The 21,021-nt window shown below is 33.4% G+C and overlaps 1 protein-coding gene across 2 annotated transcripts; it reads left to right on the top strand.

Annotated features, from left to right (window-relative positions):
• Positions 1 to 670: 670 nt before the first annotated feature.
• Positions 671 to 17,269, top strand: LOC130817457 (vesicle-fusing ATPase-like). 2 transcript variants are annotated; one of them, XM_057683166.1, is made up of 24 exons: positions 671 to 898; positions 1,412 to 1,571; positions 2,212 to 2,307; positions 2,389 to 2,473; positions 2,634 to 2,684; positions 4,284 to 4,451; positions 4,613 to 4,767; positions 4,850 to 4,958; positions 7,131 to 7,230; positions 7,350 to 7,405; positions 8,394 to 8,459; positions 8,556 to 8,638; positions 8,737 to 8,870; positions 10,022 to 10,232; positions 10,366 to 10,497; positions 10,570 to 10,630; positions 10,724 to 10,783; positions 11,058 to 11,116; positions 11,203 to 11,290; positions 12,934 to 13,056; positions 14,111 to 14,176; positions 14,344 to 15,866; positions 16,137 to 16,184; positions 16,931 to 17,269. In XM_057683166.1, the coding sequence occupies exons 2-22, from the start codon at positions 1,414 to 1,416 to the stop codon at positions 14,485 to 14,487; spliced, it is 2,205 nt and encodes a 734-aa protein (XP_057539149.1). In that variant the 5' UTR covers positions 671 to 898; positions 1,412 to 1,413; the 3' UTR covers positions 14,488 to 15,866; positions 16,137 to 16,184; positions 16,931 to 17,269. The 2 variants fall into 2 exon arrangements, with proteins under 2 accessions (XP_057539149.1, XP_057539150.1); XM_057683167.1 differs by lacking the exon at positions 16,137 to 16,184.
• Positions 17,270 to 21,021: the final 3,752 nt, after the last annotated feature.

Raw genomic sequence — 21,021 nt, 5'->3', positions numbered from 1 at the left:
GAGAAACGGTTTTTAAGCAACTAAACACCCAATTAGCTTAATAAAGGTTCATGGTGTTAGATGTACTTTGAATATGCTCCTACAACAATTTGAAATTGATTTTAAATTTAATTGGAAATTATTGGGTTGTAGTTCCCAAATTTAAAATTATAATTCAAACATAATTTGATATGAAAAAAGGAAAATAAATGTAATTAAATATTTCGGGTCGGTTAAAAATTGAGTATTGTGTTCATATTGATTTTTATATGATTTTATATTTACTTTAAACTGAGTTAAAGTCGAATTCGATTATAAAGTCAGGTAAATATTAAGCTGTTGAATTTATTTTGAATACCTTTTGTTAAAATAATGCTATGTAAAAATGTGTTTATTCAATTAAATAACAAGTGTTTAATTAAAAACAAAATTTTTTTTAATGATATATACAACTAATTATTTTCAAAACATTGAAAATAACAAGGGATAATATAGTTAAGATTACATTTATTTTTTTTTTTAAATTACATTTTAACCGCCATCATCAATATAATTTAGAGCATGAGTCATGACTAATATTTTAATGATCAATATTAATTTATCACGATTAATTAGAATTTATGAAATATCTAATATCTAGGATTATACAAATATTTAGTGCTACAATTACTTGGACAGATCTTCATTCTTCTGCTGTCGAGCGGCAATTCGATACTTTATGCTATTCTTTGACTATTCATTCATACTCATATAACTAAAATTTTATTGTTGTTTGAGGAAAAAAAAAAAACAGAAAAAAAAAAAAACTAATTTTCTTCTTCAAATTCGTACTTTGTACTGCCTGATGTTGCTGATCAACATTTGAACTGCTTTTCTGATTCATTCCACTGAAACTTTGCACTGATCTACGTTGCTCCAGGTTTGATTCTTATTTCTTTTGTTTGTTATTGAATTGCCTGCAATTTTTTTTCTGGTGGAGGGAGGAACTCGTACGAGTAGAATCGCTTTTGGGGGTAGATTTTATTGGTAGGATTCAATGAAAACGATCGTCATTTGTCAGTCATAATCTGGGTTTTCTTCAGAATTAGCTTTTACATTGTTTAACTTTGAAATCATCTGAAATTACTGCCGATTTTGTCAAGTTTATTGGGTGGGAGATCTTTCGAGTGGAATCGGTTGCGGGGGTAGATGGTAGGCAGCAATGATCGTAATTCATAAGGTTCAATTCTGGGTTTTCTTTAGAATTAGGTTTTGCATTGTTAAATTTTGAATCGTCCGAAAATACTGCCAGTTTTGTCAAATTTCAAGCATGTAGTTGGTAACTTTAGAATCTCAGGAATAATGAACTACTTTTATATGATAATTGATAAGCATATTTAGGTATAGATGGATTATTTGAAATCTCTCCGTCTTAAATTTTTATGTTGCACAGAAATGGCGAATGATACCATGATTGTCACGAATACTCCAGCGAGAGATCTTGTCTCCACCAATTTTGCCTATTGTTCCCTTATTGATCTTCGTCGTCTTGCTGCCCCTGGATCGCGCCTGGTTTTTGCTTATGTTGGCGACTCTTGGGTCCTTTCTCTTGGATATCCTTTGCCTATGTAGTTTAATTGAAATCAAAGATGAGTCTTGGTTTAAATTTTTCGTTTTTAGACTGCCACTTTTTGCCTTGAATTTGGTCTTTGATTGGATTCTGCTCTTTATGTAGTAGACACTGTGAAACAATTGAATGTAAGTGATGTGTTACTTTAGATTATATCGGTTGATTTTGGGTGTGAAAATATTGTTAATAGGAAGTCTTGATCATGTTGCTTCTCAGTTTTATTACCTAATTTCATGGATTATCTTTGCCTGTATATGGGCTTTAGTGAAACAAATTTCTGAGTACATTTCTTCTGCTCGAGGATAACTACAATGGACTGTACTCCCAAACACGTATTTCATGTTAAGTCAAGTACTCTAACGATGAAACTACATCTAAATGGCTCTACAATTTTTATTTCCTTAAAACTTAAATTGCATATGATGCATATTTGATCTTTCTGGTAGAGATATAGGTATGAGTCTTGATTTTTCTTTGTAATTGCCTTGAGCATGAGTTTCTTGTTTGTACTTGAGGTTTTAATATGTTTTTTTTGGCTAAGATGTGGTTCTTTGTGCGCATAACATTCTGGTTCATATTATTTACTATTACTTTGAGTTGTTTTCTCCTTAATTGTTGAACACTGCCCATGACGATGTGCCCAATGGGAGCATAGGTCTCAATGCTGTCCAGCGCAAGTATTTGAGAGTTTCCACTGGGGATTCGATTAGTGTAAAAAGGTTAGATGTTATATTGTGTTTGTAGTTCTATTTGTTAGTGCTTTTTCTTATCAGTTTTTTTGACATTTTGTTTTTTTATAGGTTTGTTCCTCCTCAAGATTTCAAACTTACTGTGCTTACTCTTGAACTGGACTATTTATCAAGAGCAAAAGCCAGAGATGAACAAGTGAGTTTACCAAATGTCCATTAAGATTATTAGTATTATTTTTGGGTTTGTAATGCTGGTTAATATTTAAAGGCAGACTTTTTTCTTTTAAAAAAGTGTTCCCTAATTATCAATTTGATGCTTCTATCTTCTACGTTCTCTGAGTTGTTTTTGTACTCAGGTTGATTCTGTTGTCGTATCTCAACTAATTAAGAGACGGCTAGTTGACCAGGCAAGCATTTCTTTTTTCTTGCATCCTTTTTGTTTGTTTGCTTTAGTTTGCATGTATGTATATATTTGGAAATTTGGAGCTTCAACTTGTATAGTTGGACCGTGGAAGCAATTATAAGTTCTAACTTTTAACCATGATTTCCGTTTCATGAGCTATTGTAACTAAGGAGCTGAGAGCCTTGGACCCTTTTAATCATCGCTTTCATTATTATAGAAAAAAAGTTAAATTTACCTTATTCAGAAAACCAGGATGGCATCCCGTGGTACATCCTTCACATGTTTAGTGTCTACTGTCTTCCCACAGAAGACAACTGCACTAAAGCAAAGTGCTTTGTAAAGTTCTGATCAAGCAGCCACTTGAAGGTCCTTCCTTAAGCTAGTTGCTTTTACTTTGATACCCTTGAGAAATGTGTTTTTCACTGTCACTCTCAGATTTATAGGTTGTAGGATATTCTCTTTGTGATGTATCTGACTTGGGTATTTGAGGTTAGTCCAAAATACTTATATAGCCTAGCCTTCTAAAACCATTTGTTCAAATTGAAAAGTATCAAAGCTATTGATTTATTGCTCCTCGACTTTCATCTTTGTCTTTCCTGTTAGTGCTTTTTGAGTCAGTTGAGTCCTTGTTTCGTTAGCTATGTGAACTAGGAACCTTCCTAGTTATTCTACTTCTAAGCCCTACTAATTACATCACTGTCCTTTGTAGCACACATTTTTTCCTATTGATGGCTTCTTCCTAGCTTCAACATTTCTCCCTTTTATTGGGTAATTTATCACATACTTATTTTAAGCATAATAGCACACCTATTTCTCTTGTATTACATCTTGACATTGTCTGATTTTCAGCCTGGATCATTGATTTTCCTGAAAGACCACACAAAGCCTTTATTTCATGTTGATCATTGAAATAGCTAAAAAAATTGTGTACTTTTGATCCTCTTGATTTTTATCTCCTTGGAAAGATTGGTATAAATAGAAAGGATGAAATAGTCCACACCTCATCACACATTTCCTGCATGGCGAACGTGCCTAGCTTGAAATAACCCTCATGTAGATGAACAAAGCTCTTCTCATGTGCGTTTCCTGTAGCTCTCTTACTAAAGTTTTCTCCTAAAACAGTTAGCTTGGAAACTGATTAAAACCTTCTATCCCTTTTACCTCTGAAGTCCAAGGTTGATAATTGGTGGTTAAAAACCAATTTTTTTAATTATTTTTATTTTATAGTTTTTGCTCAAACCAGCTCACACTAGAGTCCCTATTGAAATTACCATTTACATCCAAAAGAAAACCACCAGTGTGCTTTAGATACGAGTCTTTGGTATATCGTGGGAAGGGGATTTTTAATTGGGACGAGATATATGATTTAAGACAGTAAATGATTTACCTTTTTGGGCTGAAATATCTAATCTTTGTTTATTTCTTAAACAACAGAAAGAAAAGTAGATTAATGGATTAGATTAGTGATCTGTCTTTTAGGAAGAAATGCTGGTATGTTTTATATTTTGGGTTATATTTCAATAATGTTTGAAGATAATTTTTCTGGTCTTTTTTCTTGTCCAATGCACATCTTACAGAAGTTTTTTTGACTTACTTTCTGCAGGTCATGACAGTGGGTCAAAAGGTTACTTTTGAGTACCTTGGTAATAACTTTCTTTTCACAGTTAGCCAGGCTGTTGTTAAGGGACAGGAAAAATCGGATAATGAAAGGGGAATGCTGACAGCGGACACATATATTATTTTTGAGGCAGCAGGTGGCAGTGGAATTAAGGTACGGTCTACCTTGGTAGTTGTTCCTTGAACATATATTGGTAGAAGTTGACTCTTAATCTTGTAATTGTTTTCTGTTTCCGATTTGCTAATATTCTAAAATGAAGAAATATATTTTATCATTGTAAAGTTGGAAAAATGACTTTCCAATGTGCTTATCAGATAATTAATCAGCGTGAATCTGCAAGCAGCAACCTTTTCAGACAAAAAGAATTCAATTTGAAAGCACTTGGTATAGGTGGTCTTAGTGCAGAATTTGCAGATATCTTTCGGAGAGCTTTTGCCTCCAGGGTTTTTCCTCCCCATGTCACTAGCAAGTAAGTTCTCAGCTTTAGTTGACAGGTTGTAAAATATTGAGATTATGGTTCACTTCATTTTGTGTGTTTCACTAACTCATAGATTGGGAATCAAGCATGTTAAGGGAATGCTTCTTTATGGGCCTCCTGGTACCGGCAAGACTTTGATGGCTCGCCAGATAGGAAAGATGTTAAATGGAAAGGATCCAAAGGTACTTCCAGTTAAATTTGTATGGGCTGCTTATGTTTGAGAGGATGCTAGGCAATTTATTTTGCCTTATAGCTTGTTATTTGACATTCATATATTATGAGTAGCATCTTAAAAATGCATATCTGTTCAGAGTTATTGATATTTTGCTGCTCGTTTGCTAGTATTGTGTGGTTTATGTGATCTTGTTTATCATGGTAACATTTGCAAATTCTTGTTTGGTTAACATTTACAATCAAACATCCCATGAAACTGCAATTACATTTCACCAGAAGTGTTTTAAATTTCAAACTTTTTTTTGTCCTTGTTGACAACTTATCTTGCTGCTTTTAACTGTTTATGTACCTATTCCTGTCAAATCCTGTGCTCTTTTTATCTGAATCACACTATTATTGAAGGAAATTTGGAAGAAAAAAAACCAGAACAATAGAGAAGCTAGGGGAAAGAAAGGAAAGTTGATATATAACGTAGAATAATAGAAAAAAGATGAACAATCTACAAGAAAGATAAAATTAGAAAAAGGAAGGTACCTAGTGGTGGTGGAGGCACGGGACAAATTTGGGAAGTTTTAGGACAATATGACATAACTCTTTTTATGTCTATTTCTTCTATCTTACTTTAAAAACAAGAACAAATCCTTTCTCCCTTTCTTTTTCTTTGAATAAGACGTAACTCTTTTTATGTCTATTTGTTCTATCATCTATGACAATATGACATAGTTTTAAAATGCGTTTTCTCCGCATAAAAACCAAACGTACAAAAAGCAAAATAGTGCAAAATGATTTCTCTCGATCCTGCCTTGGAGGTGATTTTTTAAAACTAAACATGCTAGTAGTTTAGCCAAACTTGCATCATGGGAAGTCTTTTGAGAAAAAAATTTGGAAATCTCATCATTGATTAAATTAGTAGAAGAGAAGATTCATTTTCCTTAAGTGTCATTAAAAGTGATAGCCTTTAGAAGGCCATAACAATGGCCTATCAAAGATAGTATAAGATGTTTGCAAGTTATGAGTCTTGTCCCACATCGTTTGTGTGGGCAAGATGAGGGGTTTATAGATCAAATGAGCTCTCTCACCACCTACTAGACTAGTCTTTTGGGACGAGTTTTCCGTTTGTTATAACATTTAAAACATTAGTTTCAAAGACAACTCTTAGGGGTGTCTTATGGAGTGGTGGTTCACAGAGTTTGGCCTACAGACTGGAGGTTCATAGAGTGATGACCTGGATTAAGCTATAGCCATGACAAACAAGGATGTTGGGTTTTAAAGGGGCCAAATATAATGAATTTGAGTCCATTGTAGTTGGGATTTTTCCCTGATTGGTTTTGAATAATGAGGGCATTTTAAATCAAATGGGCTCTCTCACTTACTAGACTAGTATTTTTGGGATGAGTTCCCCTGTTAGATTTGTTACAACTTCATACTTACAGTATGTGCACATGGCCTATCACTCTTTAGATGGTATATAAGATACAAAAAGTTAAACTTTGCGGTTCCTTTAATTGTCTAACAATGTATTGTCCTGCTATATGTAGAAGAATTTAAATGAGCCCTTTAGGGGTGGGAAAGAAATCGTCAGTGTTGTATGATCTGCACTGGAAAAGAAAGAATAGTCTGAGTTCTCTTAGCTTATTCTAGAAGATTTCCAGCAAGCTTTGTCATGATCCAAAAACTTTTCTCTTGTTGGAGACGATTGACGAGTACCTAGAATCCAGTCTTTACTTTTCTGTTGAGATTTTAGATTGTGATCTTCAATTTTTAGATCAACGATTATCTGTTTGTCACATCCAAACTCCGTGAGGCGTTATTACTGCTTCCTCTTTTGGGAATGGCCCATTGTTTTTTTTTTCTAGAGGAATGGATATGCTAATTTTAGAGATTCTTATCACTAACGCGCTAGAAGCTCCAAGGTACTGAATTGTGGTCCTTTTGTTCTTGGAGAGGGGTGTGTGTGTGTGTGTTTTTAGGGGAGAGGGTTGAGATAGAGAGAAATTGTACTTAAACATTGGTCTTTGTATGAGAAGTATACTTTGCTTCAAAGCGGTCAAAGTTCTGAAGTGGTGGAGTTTGCTACATGTACATAATGATTTGTTGAAATTTGTTGCTTGATATCAAACTTCCAAGACCATTCCTATCTCTGCTGCAGTAAATTTATTTGTGTGTTTCTTTTTTCTCAGATCGTCAATGGGCCTGAAGTGTTGAGCAAATTTGTCGGTGAGACCGAGAAAAACATCAGGGATTTATTTGCTGATGCTGAGCAAGACCAGAGAACTCGAGGTTTGCTTGTACTTTTTTAGGGTCACTGATCGCAAAGGAAGTAGTTATGTTATTTCCTGCATAATAGTCTTTCTGTAATTAAATTTATTTCTTTATATTATAAACTTTGCATATTTCAGGGGATCAGAGTGACTTGCATGTTATTATCTTTGATGAAATAGACGCTATATGTAAGGTAAGATATTGAAACCAATGAGGGATCTTCATTTTTTTTGCATCAGTTGTGTATAGGTTATTACCTCATGGTTAATCTGGATATTAGCTGTTGTTTTCTTGGCTACACACCTGTGCGTACTTGTTTGTTTATGAACTTTTAGATATCAAAGCATTCCTTTTATATTCGTAAAATTGGTGTCGTTAATTCTGCGTGTTCAAAGTTTGTGTCTACCAGATAGCTCTTGTGTCATTTTGTTGCTAGCATTTCATAGTATAATCAAGGTCATACAATCCTGTTTTTTCCTTAATTTTTTGGTTGTCTAGGAAGCATTGTATTTGCCCCCTGACTACTATGTGTTTACAGATATTCTTGGATCAAATAAATGTCTTAGTAGGCTTCTTATGCTGACGTAATTAATCGGCAAGTTTAATGGGTGGTTTGGTCTAACCTGTCTAAGTGCGCAGGAATAGTTTATAAAGTTTGGAGAAGGCCTTTATCTGTTTGTGGGGGATTTGGCGTATGAAAGATTAGTTATCTAGAACATTATTAGGGGACTTTTGACAGTTTAATGCTGGATAATGTTACACGAAATGAAATTTGATTGGAACGAGAAACAAAACGAGAAACAAGAAACATTAATCTAGTGTTTCGAAACACATGAAGCGAAATGTCATTCAATATTAAGCTAAGATAGGGCCATGGTGCTGTCCAAATACATTGATTACAAGTTGGTAAAATATAAACATAACACTAATCATAAATTAAAAGCCGTATATCATAAAAGTATAGCACAAGTATGACCATAACAAAAAAGGATAAAAGACAAGTTTTCCCATCTTGATGCAAACAAGAAACGGGAAAAGTTAGTGTTTCAAATGGAGTTTGCATACTATTCCAGTTTGAACAGTGTGAAATGCGGTACAGGGTATAGTTTCACATTTCACCCTTCAATCTGATAGCCACTTTAGAATGGAAGTAACATTTGTCTTTCTCTATATTTTTCCAGTCAAGAGGTTCTACTAGGGATGGTACAGGTGTTCATGATAGCATCGTCAACCAGCTCCTAACAAAGGTATATTTGAAGACCAACCTTTTTCATTTTTCTGAACAGTATTTTATAAGTATATCTGTGTGACAAAATAATTATTCAAAGCTTCTTGCAATTTAGATTGATGGGGTGGAGGCCCTCAATAATGTTCTGTTGATTGGGATGACCAACAGAAAAGATTTGCTTGATGAAGCTCTTTTAAGGTGAGCTTTCTGTTTTATGGACTTCTGATTGTTGAAGATTTCAAGTTCGAGTTTAAAGGCAACTATATGACGACTGTATTATCTCATTCCCTGGACAGACCTGGACGTTTGGAGGTTCAGGTGGAGATAAGCCTTCCTGATGAAGCTGGTCGATTGCAAATTCTTGAAATACATACAACCAAGATGAAAGAAAATTCATTTCTTGCACCAGATGTCAATTTGTCTGAACTGGGTATGTGGGTTGGTTTTTGAATACTTTTGGGTTCACATTTTCTCTTGTTTGTGAGCATGGTGTGGGAAAATGTCACTTTGTTGGGCCTTGGCTTAGCTTCATTGGCCTGTAGAAATCATGTGTTTTTGTTTCATAATAAGCTTGTAAACAGTTACATAAGAAGGATATTCTAGTTCATTGTTTATATATTTCATGGTTACATTTGTGCTTACATTAAGCATCCGATAGATAAAATGAAGGGAATATAAAATTGTATTCATACAAGCATTGTGTATTCTGCCTATTTTACAGATTCTTGGGAGGTAAGATATATGCAGAAATAGTGTAAGTTGTAAGTTATAGAATATGAAGTGTACCATCTGTTGAAAAGTTATATGTACGAAATCTGTTGTTTATGAAATCATGTCTGTCATACTGACACTTGAGAATTATATTCTCCTGATTCATAACAAATCTCCAAATGAAAATTATTTACTAATTCTTACCTGTACTCATGGTTCAAGAGAAAATTTGTCATTTTATATGGTGTTTCCTTTATCATTCCATGTTCACTGCTACATTCTTTCTATATTTGCTGTGCATCCGAAATTCCTTTTTTTTGGATGTAAGGGTTAATGTTGTTGGTTCGATTGGATGAGGTAGAGGTATCACAGGTTGTCCTTTATTTGGAGTTTTTAATTCTATTTCTCTCGTTCACTTCTTCACTCTTCTTTTGGACTCAATAACGTAACCCTGATTTATCTTTTTACCTATGTGTTGATATCGTTCTTTTCACCACTTTAAACAAACAGCCTAGTTTGCCTGGAGGTTTTCTTTCTGTTTTTGTGGTGAATCGAACTGTGATAGTTGGTTATTAGAAAAATAGGTGGCTTTTAAGCTGAACAATTACATTGATGTTTCAAGTTTAGATGTTCTGTTAAGCTTGCGGATTCTTTCTTCAGTCAAGTTTCAGAAATAGGAATATAAAAAAAAAAGAAAGAAATGTAGATCTGCTCAATAGCCTGTTTTTTTTTTGTTTATTTTTTTTTTAAATGTTTATGGTGAATACACTGCTGTGCTACTTCACCTTTTACCCTTTATAGGATATACTGAAAGCGATGTTGATGTTAAAAATATATTATTGCTATTCATACTTGTCCACGTTAATGTAGCTGCCAGAACAAAGAACTACAGTGGAGCAGAGCTTGAAGGTGTTGTCAAGAGTGCTGTTTCATATGCTTTGAACAGGCAATTAAACATGGATGATCTTAATAAGCCTGTGGATGAGGAGAACATTAAAGTTACCATGAATGACTTTCTGGAAGCTCTTGAAGAAGTTAGACCAGCTTTTGGGGCATCTACTAGTGATCTTGAAAGATGCAGGTGGGACATGGCATACTGATTTTTTTAATCAAGCCAACAGTTCAGCAGATTTGATCTTTTTGTTGTAGCTAACATGCCTCTAAATGGTAACTTTACTTTTCACTTTACTTTACTTTTCTTATGTGACTTGTAGGCTTAATGGCATGGTGGAGTGTGGTGTACGACATGAGCACATCCAGCAACGTACCATGCTACTTGCAGAACAAGTAAAACTTAGCAAAGGCAGTCCTCTACTAACTTGTCTTCTGGAAGGTCCAAGTGGCAGGTAATGAATATATCTGCTTGGTTTTCTGGTTTTTGTATGATTAATTGTTTCCTGATCTTTTTCCTTTTATAGTGGGAAGACTGCAATGGCAGCAACCGTTGGTATCTGTAGTGATTTCCCATATGTGAAGATTGTAAGTTGTTAGCTTCTTATTATGATAAAGGTATCTTAAAAATTCAAGGATCAATGATTAATATGTAATTTGTGTTTTGAAAATTTTGAGTAGGTTTCAGCGGAATCTATGATTGGTCTCAGTGAAAGTACTAAATGTGCACATATTGTCAAGGTTAATTATTAATACTATTTCTTATATAATTCTGACTTTTTTTTTGTAAGTTTCATCGTGTTTATATCATAGATTATATTACCTTTTGGTTGTTGTGTACACTCATTCTGTACTTGGTATGTTATGCATGTATGAGCACACAACTATCATATCAAGGATGTGACATATTTATTGCATACCTGCTCCTTTTCATTTTTTCTGTCCTTGATATGGTTTTGTTTTCTTAGGTGCATGTGTGCTGACGTTACTGACTATTGCACTGTTTTATTTTCAGGTTTTTGAGGATGCTTACAGGTCACCCTTGAGCATAATTATACTTGATGACATTGAGAGGTGAATTGATCAATCGTTTGATTTACAGTTTCCTTTAATTTTGCTTTCCTTGTTGGATCAACATGAATTCCAATGTTATTGTGCAGGCTCGTAGAGTATGTGGCTATCGGCCCTCGTTTTTCAAATATCATCTCACAGACATTGTTGGTTCTCTTGAAACGACTTCCTCCACTGGTGTGTATCGGAATCTCTGTGCTTAAAGAGTTAGGCCTTTAACAGATATAACTGACTAATTTTGAATTTTTATTATGCTTTTCTCTGCTTATTTGCAAGTTTTTTTTGTTGGCATATGTTTATCTGCCAGTGATTTTCAATTTGTTCATTGAATATGATCTTATATACTGAAAGATGGATTTTTCATTTTCCTAGCCCAATAATAACCACTAGGTCAAGACTCAAGGCTTATTTTATCCTCAGAGTGCGACAGGAAGTGGAAAAATCTCTTTTGTCTCAAAATATAAACAATTTAGAAATGTTGTGTCCTGTGTTTATTGCTAAGCTTTATGTATTTCTGTTTTTTAGAGGTAGGCAGATGAAGCGGAAGCAGATTAAGAGTTGCAGAGAATCTAGAGAGATAGGAGAGTGGAATTCATCTTGGTTGGTAATATATGCTCGTAAGCTAACAGGAACCATACCTTGGAGTTCAGTAGAACAAAGGCATTTTCTCAGGACACCTGATACTTGTTCCAGTGATAGGTCTAAGTATGGTGCATTAGTTACTGTAGCGCTTAGTAGGTCAGATTAGGAGCTGTGAGGGTTAGTGTTTTTGTATATGCACCAGTAATTACGGAACTTCACTCTATATTTTTTGGAAAGTATTAAGGAGAAGTATTAATAAAACATCAACGACAGTCACTCATTTACTTAAAGAGAATTAGACATTCTCCTTCCCAATTGGCTCATGTTTAAGTGACTAGAGAACATCAACAACAGTGCCTCATTTATATTTTTGTATATGCATTAGTAACTACGGAATTAGACAGTCTCCTTCCCTAATTAGACATCTGAAAAATCTAATTATTACCATGCCAGAGAGGTTCTGGATATAGTAAACTACGTAACGTACCCCAATACTGTAGTTTAGTCTGTAAAACTGACTAGTAATTTTTCGTTTTTGACTGGTGAATTTCTATTTTTTAAATTCATTATTCCATTCCACCACCCCAATGCCATTAAGAGAACCCAATTAAGTGGGTTTGGGGAGCATTATATGGATTCAACTCTATCTTTGTGGTTCAATATGAAAAAGATTAAAAAAAACTGAAGCGCCATATTTGTAAAATCTTTTGTTGCATCATTTTTTCAACATCTGTATATGTGAACATTTAGCTGTTGTAAAATAGTCTTTCTCAAGTATATGTCATACCGCATCTGGTACCAGAAGTGTTAATTTGGAATGAATATTGCAGCTGCCCGTGCTTTTATTACATAAGGGTTCTGCTATTTGTGTGCATAACATGCAAAATACAAACATTCGTGCGATTTTGCCTTGTTGGTGGATACCTGCAAGTTTTTGTAGAAATTAATCCAATATATACATGTTACTACTTTTAAGCTTATGGTGCAGGTCGACTCAGATGTTTCTGTCTGGAACTTTGCCTATTAAAAGATGTTATGTTTGTAATTCGCTAATTTGTGCATTTAAGTCACCCATTACTGTATCACTCATATGTTATTAAACATTCTATAATTGAAGGAATCTTCTGTGATAATTGCAGCAACTCATATTGTTCTCTTTTATCTGCCACTGGTGCTGTCTTGTATTTCCTACACTCCTAATTCTGTTTTAGTATAAATAACATTGTCATTATCTCCAGGGAAAGAAACTTCTTGTGATAGGGACAACCAGTGAAGTTGGTTTCTTGGATTCAATTGGCGTCCGTGATGCGTTCTCAGTCACCTATAATGTACCAACTCTGAAAGCAGAAGATGCTCGAAAGGTACATAAAATCTCTTTTTCTAAATACATCTAGGGGCTTTTTTTGTAAATACAAATTCTAAACTGAAGATGATTTTATTATGTGCAATTGTTGTTAAAAGATATAATAGAATCAATAAAAAAAATAGTGCATTTAGTTTTTGAAAGAGTTAATTGAGTTGGGAACTCTTGTACAAGTATTTAAGATTATTTATGATCATACTCAACAGTCAACATAGAAGATTGTTTGGTATATGATCATTCGTGTGAATCCTAGATTTTGGATTATATGCTTATGATGGTACTTGATAGTATTAATATTGATGATGTGGTGTGATGTGATGACTTTAAAAGCCTTTGGATTCTCCAATTCTCTTTTATAGAGAGGGTGGGATATGATTGTGGACCCTTGCAGTCTTTAGGCCCCGTTTGGTACTTGGTCATAAAAGGTGGTAATAAAGATGAGTTTGTGTTAATTTTCATTAAATGACTGTCATTATCATGGTATTGAAACACTTATCCGCAAACATGTGTTTTTCTTCACAATTTTCGTTGCTATTTCCACCATTTAATGCCAGCAACCGAACATGATGTTAATGTTTTGCCTGAAAGAATTTCATATGATTTCTTAGTCTCTTATACATATCTTTTGACTGCCAGTGCAAAATGTTAGCTGTGGTTGTCCCGTTTCAACGGAAGTATTTTGTCTCTGGAGGCTGGGCTATTAAGTATCAAATATCTTTAAATTTTGGGATGCAACACCAGACTCTTCTGTCCGCGTGAGTTTGCCCCATGGAGACGTAATTGTTTTTTAGAAGAGACTAGTGTATATGGGTGGGGCTAAATGAGAAGGAGAGAAATCGAGTGAAAAAAGTGGGGCGACCTTCTAAAATAGGAAAAGAGACGAACTCAAAAGGGAGACCTGAAACTAGTAATTGGGGGCAAACTCATCAGGACAAAGGGAGACTTGTCTAGTGCAATATTCATGGATGGACATTTGAATATTGTCATGTAAAATCCTCTTTTAATTATATTTGCTTTTCCTCGGATTCGTAGTAAATTCTTTTGTTGTTCAGGTGTTGAAGCAACTCGATGTCTTCTCGGAGGATGACATAGATTCTGCTGCTGACGCGCTAAATGATGTAAGTTTACCCTTCTGCTGTTTTCCATCTCGTTTCGATTCAAGTATTAACTTTTATAATGCTACAATTGCGATGTTTCGTTTCTTTAAGGAAACCTTTTAGGTATAATTTGTAATAATCCGTGCAAAAATTTATGTAGTCCCTGATTTACTTTTGTTGGTTTGCAGATGCCAATCAAGAAAGTTTACATGTTAATTGAAATGGCTGCTCAAGGAGACCGAGGTGGTAACGCAGAAGCCATTTACTCAGGCAAAGAAAAGATCGACATATCTCACTTCTACGACTGTCTACAGGACGTTGTACGCTACTGATTCGCTTCAGTATCATGCTTATCAAGCGTCTAGCTCTGATTTTTGTTACACCATATTTCCGGAGGTTTTGATCGACGATTCATACATACACATTCTTTTATCTTTTTGTTTTTGAATTTTTGGGTATGAAATTCTCTGAAACACTCCTAGAGTACTAGTCTTACCATTGTTTTAGTCTTTAGCTGGAGTGTAATCAGTTACTTACAGATTTAAACCTTTAAATCAATACTTGCTATCATGCTTGGTGAATTCGGATTTTAATTAAATTAATTTGTAAATTCGGTTTGTTATTTATAGACTTTTATTCTTGCGTTATCCGATATGTTTAAAACTTGTTGTCGAATAGTTTTAGTGAGGAGGCTGTTGTCGAATCATAGGCAAAGCTAGGCTTGGCTTGGGTCGGCCACCCCCCTCAACTTTTGAAAATTTCTTTTTATGATATTAGGCATTAGCTATGAAGAATTTCTATGAAGTTTGGTCTCTTGAACAACTATAGTTTGGTTTTTGTTTCAGCCATCGTCTCAAGTGTTGGCTTCAAAGAACATTTTTTTCTTAGCCCTTGACTACCCTACTTATGAGAAAATGATTCTCTAATATATTGGTCATACTCATCACAAAGTTACAACTATGATCTAAAGCTTTCTAAACTTTTTCATGAATCATACGAGATTGAGTCACAAATTTATGATAGATTTCATGTAGGTTTATTATTGGTGTAAGTTTTCACATTGGAGTCATAAGCTTTCAAATTTATCAGGTTGATACAATCGATCCATACCAATAAAAGAAATTCGCATATTAGACGAGTTTTAGAGATATCTTACAGTCTTGGCCAATATTTGATTATACGACAAATACATTACTCGATTATCCCGTTAACGTATTATTAGTCACGACAGAAAGCAAACAATACACTATTAAAAAGAAAGCAAAGGACGAAAGGGCAAAATAGGGGGAGGAGAAGAGACCATGAGTGATGATGACCTTCACCAGTTGAAATTTTAAGAAAAAGAGATTCGTTTTGGATGGTTGAAGCACTCTTATGACGTAAAAGTATTCTTTTGGACCCACAAAATAGAATATCAATATGCTCTCAAAGGTGGTTTTAGGCATGTGTAAGATACCCGATTGCACAAACGACCTCACATATTGATAAGTATTGTGTATTTTTGCTCCGCCTCTGAATCTCCTATCAGCTAAATCTAGCTCTTGTGTGGTCTATAAATACAGTTCTGTGTTGCATTTCTTCAAATCCACAGCAAATTCATTCCAACAAATACTTCTCTCGATCTAAATTAAGCTCAAAGTCAGTAATCTAAGTTCATAATCATGTCTGGCAGTTGTGGAAACTGTGACTGTTCTGACAAGAACCAGTGTGTGTAAGTTCCTTTAAACAAAATTTACTATTCTAAGTTCGCATTATCACTGTATTACGACCGTATTCTAAAGATTTTAAGTTTACCGCGATTGAAATATAAGCCGTATTGACTGTAAAATCATCTGGCTGTGATATCCATTTCGCGACTATTGCCGCAACTTTCCAAACCGTATTTTTGCACTATAAACAATTATACGTTATGATAATAAGTTTTATAATATGCACATGAGATTCTTGCATTTAATTTAGCTTAAGCTCTACACTTTCACAGGAAGAAGGGAAACCAGTATGGAGTTGAGATCATAGAGGATGACACCATGTAAGTTAACTAATGTCTTATGATGTAAACTATTCTTGACGAAATAAAAATTTTAAGCTGATGGTTGAAATTTTAAAAATGGTTACATAATTTTTCATGTCCCTCCACATGACAGCTTTTTAGGCTAGAACTATGAAAATATGAGTGAAAATATATGAACTATGATTTGTGCTTAAAACCATGTAAAGCAATAAATTTAAGTTGATAAAGTATCAAGATTGAACTTATACAACAGTGATCCAAAACTTTAATTCTAAAAGATTGATTTCTTCATATAAGATTCTTTTAGGCAAACAAGATTGCTGAAGCAATATAAGTCTGCCTCATACGTAACGCTAATTTTTTTACTTTAAGGAGGGGTGAAATATCTAAACATGATTTGTGCTTCTAATACCATGTTAAAATACCATCGCAACCACGGTTGAAGTATCAAGATCGACTTTATACAACAACCATATCAAAAATTAAATCTCAAAGATTATGTTCAGCTACATGAACTAATAAATTTGTCTCAACCGGTTTAACATAATTTGCCAGCTAATTCGCTTTTTGAATTCCTAATTTGCTTAAGTTTGTTCAAGAATAGCCCAAAACCGACCATAATTCGTTTTTTCAATTGCAATTTTCGAGGAGATTCGTGAATTATTTAATACTGATCTGAACTCCCAATGATTGTCCACGTGACTTCTCCTTTTCCATTTATTTCGATAATCTAATCGATATTTTACGTTGACGATCTTGTGCAGCTACTATGATGGCATGGTGGAGGAAGGCGGGAACTGTGATGGGTGCAAGTGCGGTGCTGGCTGCTCATGCACCAGCTGCTCCTGCTGCAGTCACTAAGCAAACAACTGGCCTGCTTATTATCTCTAATTGCATGCCTTCAAATCAATGATTAATCATTTAATTTAGAGCCTTTAATCGTCTACTTAATATGTACTAATGTATCATGCTCTCCTATAAGAGAAGTACTTGATCATGGAATAATTTCTTAGTTATTGTCACTAATATGTAAAATGTAATGGCCCTTTTGTGCCTACTCCTTTTTTTTATATTGGTATTAATATATTTGGTTTAGTTTATTACTCCCTCCGCTTCAACACGTGTGTTTTATTTAATTGTGCATATTTTGTATTTTATTTAATTCTGCATATTTGTTATGTATAATTTCAATTTAAAAATTATAAAAAGTTAATATAATTAGACTTTTTATTGTGACAAAATAAATCAGATTACACTTGGTTTTGTTTTAACTTTAAGATTAAGAATGAAATACAAATTAAGAGTGATTATAAATGATGAAAAAAACCTCGCTTTATTTTACGTTATGTGCTAAATTCAAAGAGACGGAGTATTATTATTATTATTATTGAAAATGATCGCCAATAACGTTACGATGCTAAGAACAAACAACAACGAACAAACAAAGTTTGACAATGTAACTAAAAAGGACACAAAGATTTAAGGAGGTTCACCCAATGATGGCTACGTCCTCCGTGGTGTGTAGTTTCTGTTTATATTATATCAAAAGAATACAAACAACACTTCAATATGAAGAATTACAATTGAGATAGAGATAACAAACAAGAAAGGCTATGTGTTTGGCTTAGGGGTTGTGTTTGATGTGTGAGTATGAGAGCTCTATTTATAGTACTAGGTACATGAATATGAATAGCTCACTTGAATACATAGTTAATATTGAATAACGAATACTATGAAATAACTCTAAGGATTTGAAAGGTCGAAAACAAGCATCCCATGCATATCAGAGAATCCGCTCGATTGAACAGAGAGCTCGCTCGGGTCGAGCGGCTCGGTCGAGCGAGAAGTAGCAAAAACTGGAGCATTCTGACTGACCGCTCGACCCACCAAAAAGCTCGCTCGGTCGAGCGAATGGGTCGAGCGACCCTACAGCTTCCTCTGACAGAACTTGATCGAGCATACTTAATCAAACCTTTACATATTCTTCATTAATCTTCATTAACACCCATAATTCTGCATGAATACTCTACACATAATTACACCCATTTAGTTACCAAAGTACCAAGAGTCACACTAATGAATTCACCCCATTTATGTGCACTCAAGTCACACATTAGTATACTACCACATTAGTATACTACCATTCATAACAATTATTATTATTATTATTATTATTATTATTATTATTATTATTATTATTATTATTTAACTATAATTCACAAACATTTTGTGATGCTTTTCTTTAAATGATCACTAATTTAAGGTCTATGCAAACTTGTAACTAAGAAATTCTTTTACCTATTTTAGTTTAGTTGTTTCTTACTATGACATTGCTAAACAATCAAAGTGGTGAAATGGGCACTACATTCTAAGGTTTTAGCTTCTTTAGCTCTTTAACCTTTTATAATTTTCAAATGGTACTTTTTCTACCTTTCTCTCATATATATATATATATATTTAATACTTAGTAATAAACTTTCACAAAATAAATGGCATCAAAAGTCAAAACTTAAAATTAGGATCAAATAATGCCCATTTGACTATTTGATTGCTCATATCTCGTTACTCACTGGTCTCGTAATTATATCTTTACACTTTCATCATAAGTTAAAAAAAATCATTTTCTTAAATCATAAACGCGTATAAGTAATTAATTGGAATTTTTTGACTCAATATATATATATTAGAGGACATTTTAATCACAATAATGTCAGATTTACTAATAAATTAGTTTCATTCCAAAATCATTTGATAACATATGAAAGAGCTCACTAATTAATTTGTCTACCATCCTTTCTCTTATGATTCGATATCAACGTATAGCTATGAAAATTTATTTTTAACTATTATCATTGCAAGGTCTAATTTTTGGCATCTATCCATCCTTGCATTTTCTCAAAGAAAGTTGCATAATTACTTCTCCACCAGGGAGATTGGGAGTCTTGATCAAACAAAGCTCCAAGTACAAAAGTCTTAGATGAGAGTCTTGATCAAACAATACTCGAAAATTTGAAATACATAATTGAAAAAATAAAAACAATTAACAAAATAAACTAAATTTTAAACTTATTCCAAAAGTAAGCGTGAAATTTCCAAACCTGAGGTTTGAGGCTGTTCGCAGTTACTAATTGCGAACAGATCAAAACAGACAAAACAGCTATTCGCACTTACTAACTGCGAACAGCTATTTGACCTAATTTGACCTGTTCCCAGTTAGTAACTGCGAACAGCCTCAAACCTCAAGTATAGAAATTTCACGCTTACTTTTAGAATAAATTTAAAACTTTGTTTATTTTGTTAATTTTTTTATTTTTTTCTCTTTATGTATTTCAAATTTTCACATCAAAGCATTTCTAAAGTTTTAGATGAGATTCTTCAATTTGCTAAACTTTACTTGCAAAAGTGTTCTTTATATGATTTTGACCAATTGATTGGAAGAATAATATACATTTGGTAAACGATATATGAAAAGTGTTTAATTCGATGATCAAATTTTTTGATTTGACATTTTTAGTCGGGCTAATTTTTTTTTTTTTTTTTGTGTATTTTTGAAATGTTGTATCAAATTGGATTACTTTAGTTTAGATTTTTGGTTCGAGATTTGAGAGATGTATTACAACTTTTTTTAAAAATATTTTTATGTACATAAAGATTGTATAATAAGTTTACTCAAATATATTTGAATGGTAGTTCCAAATTCCAAGCAATTGTGATTTGGTATACTCGTAGCCATCCAATTTAAAGAAGCTTTTGAATTTCTTTTTATCCTAAAATTATCTTTTCATGACTATGAAAATTCATTTATTCGGATTCCATTGTCGTTTTGTTACGTTTCTTTTTCTCAATCTGATGCCATGTATGCTACTTTGTTGAAACGTCAACAATACTCTTTTTCACCCAAAAGTAAGATTATATTTTTTGAATTATACACTTAGAAAAATAAATTGCTATCACCATCATCATAATCACTAAATCCCACTTATAAAAATCATAACTAGAATTTAAAAAGTGTCAGAAAATAACAAATCATACCCTTATCAAAGAAGAAGAGAAAGTTACAGCCAATAAGACCCTTAAGGCCTCAATTTAAGAAAATATTAGATTTAAATTCATTTAAATCAATAAGACCCTCAATTTAAGAATATATTAGATTCAAATTCATTTAATGAAGTCATATAATTTGATAATCTCCGTTGAGGAATATAATTTTCTAACAAGTATCAATAAATAAAATAAATTAAAATAGTACATGATGAAAAGTGAGCATATTTGTTAATCGTTGATAAAAATATGTGCAATGATTCTATAGACAAACAATAGTTTCCCCAACAAAACTGATTTTGCTCTAAAATGTCCATCTTAAACAAATAATTTGACAAGCAACCATCTTTTGCATTTCCTGTTTTAATTTTTATTTTAATTTGACAAGCAATTATCTTTCATATTCCATCTATCTTGAAGTAAAAAGATTCTACTTTAATTTCCAAACCCAGAAATCAATGGTACTCCAAAACAAGGATGGACATACTTATTTCGAACCCGAGACACCACCTCAATCTAATATAAACAAGCTTAAATGTACGTAACTCACTTAACCAGAATTTGAAGAAGTTAGATTTACGCAACCTTAACCTTATTAGTTGTTACTCAAACGAAATTACGAATTCGTTTGTTGTCGTTACCAAATTATTTTTCACATGTATAAGTTGATATCTTTCCTCCTGTGATTCTGCCTAATTAAACAGTACAGTAGTAAACACTAAACACCAATAAAACTTAATCTGTTGTACCAGGTTTGAGAGTTACCCTGAAATGGGGCAGAGAACAAATTGGCTACAGCTGGACATAAGTCTAA

This window comes from Amaranthus tricolor, chromosome 7, assembly GCF_026212465.1.
Source record: "Amaranthus tricolor cultivar Red isolate AtriRed21 chromosome 7, ASM2621246v1, whole genome shotgun sequence".
Lineage (NCBI taxonomy): Eukaryota > Viridiplantae > Streptophyta > Magnoliopsida > Caryophyllales > Amaranthaceae > Amaranthus > Amaranthus tricolor.
The sequence above is the reverse complement of the archived record's forward strand: the minus strand, read 5'-3'. Positions and strand labels throughout refer to the sequence as shown.

Excerpts from the sequence above, each read along its gene's own strand:
- LOC130817457 (XM_057683167.1), top strand. The coding sequence starts at position 1,414 with ATGGCGAATGATACCATGATTGTCACGAATACTCCAGCGAGAGATCTT. Across the intron at positions 7,406-8,393 it reads AAATAGACGCTATATGTAAG|TCAAGAGGTTCTACTAGGGA; the intron begins GTAAGATATTGA and ends ATATTTTTCCAG. Across the intron at positions 10,784-11,057 it reads AATGTGCACATATTGTCAAG|GTTTTTGAGGATGCTTACAG; the intron begins GTTAATTATTAA and ends TTTTATTTTCAG.